This window comes from Monoraphidium neglectum (assembly GCF_000611645.1).
Source record: "Monoraphidium neglectum strain SAG 48.87 unplaced genomic scaffold scaffold01029, whole genome shotgun sequence".
NCBI lineage: Eukaryota > Viridiplantae > Chlorophyta > Chlorophyceae > Sphaeropleales > Selenastraceae > Monoraphidium > Monoraphidium neglectum.
The window spans coordinates 10,502-18,476 of record NW_014012599.1 but is presented as its reverse complement, the minus strand read 5'-3'; the positions used below and the strand labels follow the sequence as shown (position 1 = coordinate 18,476).

The 7,975-nt window shown below is 68.9% G+C and overlaps 2 protein-coding genes across 2 annotated transcripts in view; both read left to right on the top strand.

Annotated features, from left to right (window-relative positions):
* Positions 1 to 38: 38 nt before the first annotated feature.
* On the top strand, positions 39 to 3,322 carry MNEG_6378 (hypothetical protein; the record flags this gene model as incomplete). The annotated part of the gene is made up of 5 exons (XM_014045150.1): positions 39 to 335; positions 558 to 1,527; positions 1,686 to 2,760; positions 2,783 to 2,966; positions 3,005 to 3,322. The coding sequence occupies 5 exons, from the start codon at positions 39 to 41 to the stop codon at positions 3,320 to 3,322; spliced, it is 2,844 nt and encodes a 947-aa protein (XP_013900604.1).
* A 595-nt stretch (positions 3,323 to 3,917) lies between these two features.
* MNEG_6377 (hypothetical protein) overlaps positions 3,918 to 7,975 on the top strand; it is a gene marked incomplete at both ends in the record, with an annotated part of 13,416 nt that continues 9,358 nt past the window's right edge. The window contains 9 exons of the mRNA XM_014045149.1: positions 3,918 to 3,931; positions 4,244 to 4,337; positions 4,660 to 4,806; positions 5,090 to 5,161; positions 5,302 to 5,402; positions 5,721 to 5,822; positions 6,011 to 6,118; positions 6,314 to 6,704; positions 7,488 to 7,896. Coding sequence (XP_013900603.1) covers positions 3,918 to 3,931; positions 4,244 to 4,337; positions 4,660 to 4,806; positions 5,090 to 5,161; positions 5,302 to 5,402; positions 5,721 to 5,822; positions 6,011 to 6,118; positions 6,314 to 6,704; positions 7,488 to 7,896 — 1,438 coding nt within the window. The remainder of the gene's footprint in view (positions 3,932 to 4,243; positions 4,338 to 4,659; positions 4,807 to 5,089; positions 5,162 to 5,301; positions 5,403 to 5,720; positions 5,823 to 6,010; positions 6,119 to 6,313; positions 6,705 to 7,487; positions 7,897 to 7,975) is intronic.

Genomic DNA, 7,975 nt, shown 5'->3' with positions numbered 1-7,975 from the left:
GGAACATATCCGTGGATCCGTTCGGCTGGCTCCCGCTGATGAGGGAGCCCGGCTTGCTGCCCGCCGTCGTTGCGCTGCTGGACGACCCCAGCCCCTTCATGGTGGAGGCCGCCGGCTCGATATTGGCAAACCTCTCCGGGGGCAGCAACAGTGCGCTTATCGAGGTCAATGGCGCGGACATGTGCGGCTCGCTGGCGCGCGCGCTGGCGCGCTGCCTCGAGCGGCTATCGCTGGTCGGCGGGTTCGGCGGGCGGGGGGACGCTGGGTCAGATGATGACCAGACGTGGCAGCGGTTCCTGTGGCAGGCCTTGAGCCTCTCGAGGGTGATCGCCCAGGTGGGCCGGGCCTGAGCAATCAGGGGGAGCCTGGCTCAGCGGCACACGGTTGGCTTAGGCGCTGGGGTGCACCCACCGCCGCCCCCTGGCCGCGCGCAACCCGCACCCCATCCGGCGCTGCCGCTCGCGACGCCACGCCGTGTGGGAACTTGTGGCGGCCTTGAACAATCGATCTGTTTGTGCCCCGCTGTCGCCCTGTACTCGCGCCCCCTCCTCCCTCAGGACCCGCAAGGGGGCCAGGGCTTGGGAGCCGTCTGCCCGTCCCTGCCCGTCCTGCTCAGGCGCCACGTGACGCACGTCCAGGAGCCCGGCGGCCACCCGCCCGGCAAGGGCCCCCTCGCTGCCGACGCGCGCACGAAGTTCCACGGTCTCATCGCGCACAGCGACGTCGCTGCTGCCGCTGCGGCGGCTGACCCCCTCGCAGCGCTGTTCTCTGTGTTGAATGGGGACTGCGACGAGCGGGGCGTGCACCCCATGTGCCGCGTGCTGGGCGAGATGGCCCCTGGTCAGGCGCGAGACACTCTCATCCAGCGGCAGGCAGACTGCTTCTTCGCGCTCTCCTCCATACTCGCGCACGGCGGTGTCGTGGGTGCGGGAGTGCTCGAAAGGGCGATGGGCGCGGCGGCCTCGGTGTGGGCCATGGTGTTGTCGCGCAGCGGTCAGCACAACGCCGCGCTCTGGCAGCATGGCGGCCTCGTGCTGGCAGTCTGCCGCCTGGCACGCCTGGCTGCCTTGCCTCGCGAAGCCGTCGGCGGCGACGGCCCCGCGCGCGTCGCGGAGCGCGCCGTCTGGGCGCTGGCGGAGTGCGTCCCCACGCTGCCCGCGTTGGATGAGGGCGCGTTCGACGCGGGCGGGCGGCTTGTCGCGGCCGCGCGCGCCGGCGGCGACCCCTCCAGCCTGCTGCGGCAGCCGCTGGACCAGTGGCTGTACCCTGAGCTGCTCAGCACCGCGCTGGCATGCCTGCAGCCGCCGGCGCCCGAGCTTGCGAACCTCGGGTGCTCGACCGACGACGTGCGCCGCCGCGCAGCAGAGGGGCGCGTGCGCCTGCAGGGCGCTGCTGCAGAGCTGCTCACCGCCTGCGCGATACGCGGGCCCGAGTACGCGCGCGCCGTCCAGGCCGCCGTGGCGATTGTCCCCTCGGGCGGCGACGCTGCAGTCGCGGATGCCCTCCGGCGCCTCAGGGACGCGTCAGGTGCGGCTCGTCACATGCGGTACTGCAGGAGCGATAGTATCCGCTGCTGCTGCGCCGACTTGCCGGTGTCGCCCCCTTTCCCCACAAACGCATTTACAGGGCAAATCCGACCGCCCTGCCCTGTCTGCCTCTTCATCCACCTGCAGGCACCCCGACAGGCCGTTCGGCCCCTTTGCCTCTTCTCGTCCCCTGCCCCGGCGTCCCCGGCGCGTGCTGGTCTGCAGCTGCCCCAGCAGCAGGGATGACGTGCATCCACGACCCCGCCCACCAGATGCTGGCCGCCTTCATCATCACCGCGCTGCAGGACCCGCACGGCCCGCGCCTCGACCTAAACAGCCCGCTGCCGCCGCGCGACGCGCTCGCCATGTGCGACGAGCTGCGGGCCGCGCTGCTGCGTGTCGGCGGCTGCGGGCATATCAGCGCGCTGGCGCTCCTGGCGCTGGGGATTGAGGAGGCGTGGCGCTGCAAGGCGCTGTGCAGGATGAAGATGCAGGCGGGGCGCGCGAACAGCAGCGGCGGCGACGGCGGCGATGGCAGCGACGACGTGAGCGGGGGCGCAACCGCGTGCCCCAGCGCCGTCTACTCGCGCGCCCACGTGCTGCTGGAGGGGCTCAACTCAGACCTGCGCACAGCCCTGCAGGCGCGCGAAAACTTCCAGACATTGGTCGGCGTTGTCAGCAGGCCACGGGGAGGTAGACCGGGCAGCGGCGCGAGCGCCCTTGCCGCCACGCACGCTGCCGTGCGAGTCGCAGTGGGTGGGCCCTTGGACATCGGCCGCCGCGACTGCTTGCTGCACGTCAGCCCGTTCGGCATGACCCCCGCCAGCGCCGCAGGAGCCGCAGAAACCGCACGGTTGCGGGGGCTGCTAGAGGCACCGCGCGTGCCGGCGGCCGCGCTGGAAGCTTCCAAGGAGCTGCTCGCCGCGTCAGCGACGCGCGCAGAGGCAGAGTCTGGGGACAGGTATGACGCGCTCTTGTGTGACGGGGATGCCGCGACCGCGGGCGCGGTTTGGGCGACGCTAGAGGGTCTCCGTGCCCTTCGCCTGGGGGGGCAGCAGGAGGGGCAGGTCGCGCCGCGGGGCGAGCAAAGGCAAGTGCGGCAGCAGCAGCAGCAGCAGGAGGAGGAGAAGGAGCAGGGAGAGCTGGCAGGGCGGCAGCAGCGGGAGAAACAGGGAGATTCGGCAGGGTGGCAGCAGCAGCAGCAGCATGAGCTGCTCGAGCCACATGACCACAAGTGTGGCTTGGCGGAAGCCCAGGCAGCATCAGCAAGCTCAGCAGCACAAAATCCAGCAGGAGCAGCAGCAGCAGCACCAGGCGCAGGAGCAGCGGCAAACGCAGCAGTGGCAGCTGGTGGTGCAGCAGCAGCAGCAGCAGCAGCAGCAGCAGCAGCAGCAGCAGGTGGTGCAGAAGCAGCCGGCGTATGTGCAGGAGCAGCAGCAGGTGCAGGAGGAGTATCGACATCGGCCTCCCTGACGCAGGCACCGATCGCAGCAGCAGCTGGCGCGGCGGCCGTGCCAACCCCAGCGGGCCATGCGAATGAAGGCCGGCAGCGGCGTGGCTGTGCGGCCTGCGGCAGGACCAAGGCGGAGGGCGCGGCGCTGCGGCGCTGCGCGGGGTGCGGCAGCTCGACGGGCGTGCGGTACTGCAGCCAGCGCTGCTGCCGCGACCACTGGTGCAAGATGGGCCACCGCGCAGAGTGCGAGGCGGCGCAGGCGGCGAAGCGGCTGATGGCGCCGTGTGGGGGCGCCGGCCGCTGCAGCGGCGGCGACAACAGCAGGGGCGTGATCGATGAGTAACTGGTGCCCAGGCCCCCTCACGCACTGTCAATGTTGGCAAGTGGCAGCCCATTTGCGGCGCGGCAGCGGCGCAAATAGCAGGTGATCTCAGATCGGGACGCTCTTCGTCAAGCGTGTAGGGGTGGATAAATGGAGTGGGGTGACAGGCAGCTAAGTTGCTGATGTGGTATCGACGATGTGTCGCACGACCTGGTGCATTTCCCCTAGCGTCGACAGCCGCTGTCCTGGCGGGCAACACTCACCAATGACTGCAAAAGCAACCCACGTCAGTTGAGTGCAGGTCTACAAGTGCTAAGACTACTCGCCAGCTGCAAGGATTAGGCCCCTCCACACAGAATAGACTGCGTGGCAGACCCTACATTTGATGTCATATGTATGTTGGAGCCATGACTAATTCGCTGTCACGCAGGTGGCTCACTTGCCCTGCTGTTGTCCCCTTCATCTCGATGAGAATGGTCTCTACAGGCGAATCAGTGTTGAGACATCCCACGCGATGCCGGGTGGCTGTCGCCACCGCGCATTTCAAGCTGATCTAGACTTACTTAGCCACCAAACCTGAAATATGAGTCTAAAGTGTGGACAAAACCTATCGTGGATGGCGCGTGTCAGGTGCACTCCTGGGTCGATTGAGCGCGCCGGCAGAGGCTCCTTCAGAGCGAGAGGGAGTCGCCAGCAGTTGCGCTGCGCTACGTGCAGGCATCCTTGCAGACACGCACACAAGCGCAATCACAAGCACCGCATGCTCTGGGGCCTTCCTTCCCCCGTAGCAGCTTGTACCCGAACCGAGCCGTATTGGGAGCAGAGCGGCTTACGGCACCAAGCGAAGGCGCGGGCGACGCCCGCGTTGGGTGCTGTGCCGCTGCCTCTCGACACTTCGGCCACCTCGCCCATGCGGTTCTTCCCGTGTTGCTATCGCCACAGGGAAGCCGTAGAAGCGGCGGGCGGCGGCGGTGGCGGGGGGCCGAAGATGCCGGAGGCTTTGTTGCTGGAGTGGGCAGTTAATCGGGCGATTGAGGTGAGGGGGCAGGGGCGACGCTCCTCCAGGGCTATCCGGCTGCCCACGTGGCGTCCGTGACGGTTCCCTGGTCAACGTAGCGATTGCAAGAGCTTGGAAGCACTGCCACGTGCTACCTGGGACTGCGGGCCGCGCATGGCGCACCTGGAAAGAGCGCGCTCGCCACACTCAGTCACGGGCATGTTGCGTAAGCCTTGTCGTATTCGCTCCCATTTCTACACGCATGCACGCGCGCGTCCGCACACACACACACACACACACACACACACACACACACACACACACACACACACACACACGCGCGCGCACGCGCGCACCGCAGGTCTTGCGCTGGTGCCACCCACTGGGCCAGGTGCTGGACCGCGCAGAGGGCGCGCTGTGGCAAGTGCGCAACGCTGCAGATGCAGCCCCCCGCGTGCTGCTGCAGCCCACCACGCTGAGCGAGCTGGTGCCCCTCCTCAAGCATCTGGTGGGTATCACAGCGCCGTCGAGAGGCCCTCGGTTTGGCTTGGACGGCCGCGGCTGCACGCCTGCTTGAGCTGCTGCTGTACTTGCAGCAGCAGACACCCGGCCGCGCCCTGGCACTGCCACTGCTCGCGCTGGGCTGAACCTGCCAGGCTGAAGCTGCTTGTCCGTTAATACTTTGGTCTTCCTTCAATCCCGGCCGCTCCACGTATGACCGTCATCCATCAACATGGTACCCCGCTCCTTGCTCCTTTGTGCTCCGCGAATCGCCGGCATCGCGCTGCCAGCCTACGTCCCGGGCGGCTCTCAAGGTGCTCCTGCACCTGACCTCTGCCAAGGCCGCCCCCCGCTGTTGCCAGGTGGGCTCCTGCATCCAGCCACCAGGCGTTGCGCCCGTCACGGCCGTGTACTCATCGCCCCAAGCTCGGCCTGCTGGGGGCCCGGCGTTCCCCGCGGACACCACTGTGCGCCGCCTTCATTCGCCCATTTCTGCCCCCAGATTGTTCAGGACCGCGAGCTGCTGGCGGCGGTGGTGGCGCTGCTGGGCAACCCCAACGCGCTCATAGCAGAGGACGCGATGGTCCTGCTGTCAAACATCACGTGAGCGCCCGGGTGCAGCCTGCGTGGCGCTGCCCTGCGCCGATGGCATGCGTTCGTGTTTGCCAGCGTGGTGCGCGGCCCCTGGTCGAGCGCTGCCACAAGTTTGTCGCGAGTTTGCCCCGAAGCCTGCATGCTTCGCCACCGCGGAGGCCGCCATTCATGTGTCGAACGTGCAGCCATGGCAGTCGCGCTGCCTGCGAGCACCCTGCTGCTTGTATGGTTGAGGGCCCCGGGGGATGCTGACCGGCGGTCCCCGCCGCTTGACCGCCCTGTGCCCAACGGGCACGTGTGCTGACCAGCGGGCTCCACCATCCGCAGGTGGGACGTAAAGGGCAGCGCAATGCTGGTGGTGAAGGAACCTGGGGCGCTCACGGCGGTCACGCGCCACATCGCGGCCGCCGTGCCGCACGCCGAGCGCGGGTGCGGGGCTTTTCGGGGCGCGTGGTGCTCGGCTGCTGCTCATGTTTTGGCAGCGTGCGTTGTTGATTCAAACATAGGACTCTCAACCTGCCAGCACAACTGAGCTGCGTGCGGTCAAAACAGACGCCTCATATCCCTAACACCGACCACACCTGGCCATGCGCAATCCCCAATGTATCCCTGCACAGCATCAGCGGCGGCAGCGGAAGCCATGGCGCTGGCGGCAGCGGCGGCGCCGGCAGCGCCGGCGGGGCTGCCGGCGAGGCGATGACTTCAGAGGCGATTAAGCTGGTCTGGTGAGGACCGTGAAAGCGCTGCAGAATGACCTGTGATTCCTGTGCCGCGCTCTAGCCGCCAACCGCTCAAGCGCACGCTGCAGACGCTGCATCGCGCCGCGAGCTTTCAAATACCGCAACCCTTGCCGCTGCGCTCTGCGACAGCCCAGCACGCTGGCACCGCCGGCACGCCCTTGGAGCCCGCGCGCGCCTCAGCGTGCTGGTGACGCCCGCCGCCGCGCCGACCGGTGCCCCCGCCGCGATCCTCGACCGCAGGAACATATCCGTGGATCCGTCATGCTGGCGCTCGCTGCTGCAGGAGCCCGGCTTGGTGCCCGCCGTCGCCGCGCTGCTGGACCACCCACACCCCACCATCCTGGAGGCCGCTGCCACAGCACTGGCGAACCTGTCGTTGGGCCACGCGAGCACGCTGATCGAGATTGGCGGCGCAGACATGTGCGGCGCCCTTGGGCGCGCGCTGGCGCGCTGCCTTCAGCGGAATGAGGCGGCCGGCGGGCGCGGCGGGCGGGGGGAGACTGGATCAGATGCCGAGGCGTGGCGGCTGTTTCTGGTGCAAGCCGTCAAGCTGGCAAGGACGTTCGCCCAGGTGGGGAACGCCGGCTGGGGCCTCCACAATCAGCACAGCCCTGCTTGGCTGCCCCGACCCGCAGATCGCCGCCCTCGGGCCGCGCGTGCCCCGCACCCGCCGCAACCTTTGACGACCTTCCGCGGTGAGGAGCGTGCGGCGACCCTCGACGACCATCCGTCTCTGCTCCGCTTTCGCCCCGCGCTCGTGGCCCCCCAGGACCCACAAGCCGGGCAGGACTTGGGAGCCGCCTGCCCAGCACTGCCTGTCCTTCTCAGACGCCACCTGACGCACGCCAAGGAGCCCGGCGCCCACCTGTCCGGCGAGGGCCCCCTTGCAGCGGATGCGCGCAAAGCGTTCCACGGCCTCGTCGCACACAGCGCAACCGTGGCGGCTGCCGCGGCGGCCGACCCAGATGCGGCGCTGTTCTCTGTGTTGGACGGGCACAGGAACGAGCGGGGGGTGCATCCCCTGTGCTGCATGCTGAGTCAGATGGCCCCTGGCCTGGCGCGCGACACGCTGGTTCAATGGCAGGCAGACTGCTTCACCGAGGCCTGCCTTGAACTTGCACGCGGCGGCGTCGTGGGCGCGGGCGTGCTCGGAAAGGCGGTGGACGCGCTTTCCGAGGTGCTGGAAATGGCGTCACCACCCGGCGGCGGGCGCAGCGCCGCGCCCTGGCAGCACGGAGGCCTCGTCCTGGCGGTCTGCCGTTTTGTGCGCCTCTGCACGATACCTCGAGTGTACATCGGCGGCGGTAGCGGGTCTGCCAGGGTCGGCGGCGGCCCCGCGCTTGTCGCGGCGCAGGTCATCAGGGTGCTGTTTGAGTGCGTTCCCGTGCTGCCCGCGTTGGACGACGCCGCTTTCACTGCGGGCATGCGCCTCGTCGCGGCGGCGCGCGCCGGCGGCGACCCCTCCAGCCTGCTGCGGTCGCCGCTGGGTCAGTGGCTGTACCCTGAACTGCTGAGCACGGCACTGGCATGCCTGCAGCGGCCAGCGCCAGAACATGCCGCCCTCTGGCTGTTGCCGGACGGCACGCGCCGCCACGCGGCGCAGGGGTGCGTGGAGCTACAGCACGCCGCTGCAGGGCTGCTCAGCGCCTGCGCGATGCGCGGGCCTGAGTATGCGCGCGCCGTCCAGGCCGCTGTGACGCTCGTCCCCTCAGGCGGTGATGCTGCCGTCGCGAAAGCCCTCCGGCACATCAAAGACGCCTCAGGTGCGGCTCAGCGCGCACCGTACTCGCGGTGGCAGCCGCCGCTCGCGTCCCGGCGCTGCTAGCGCGCCCCCCCCCCCCC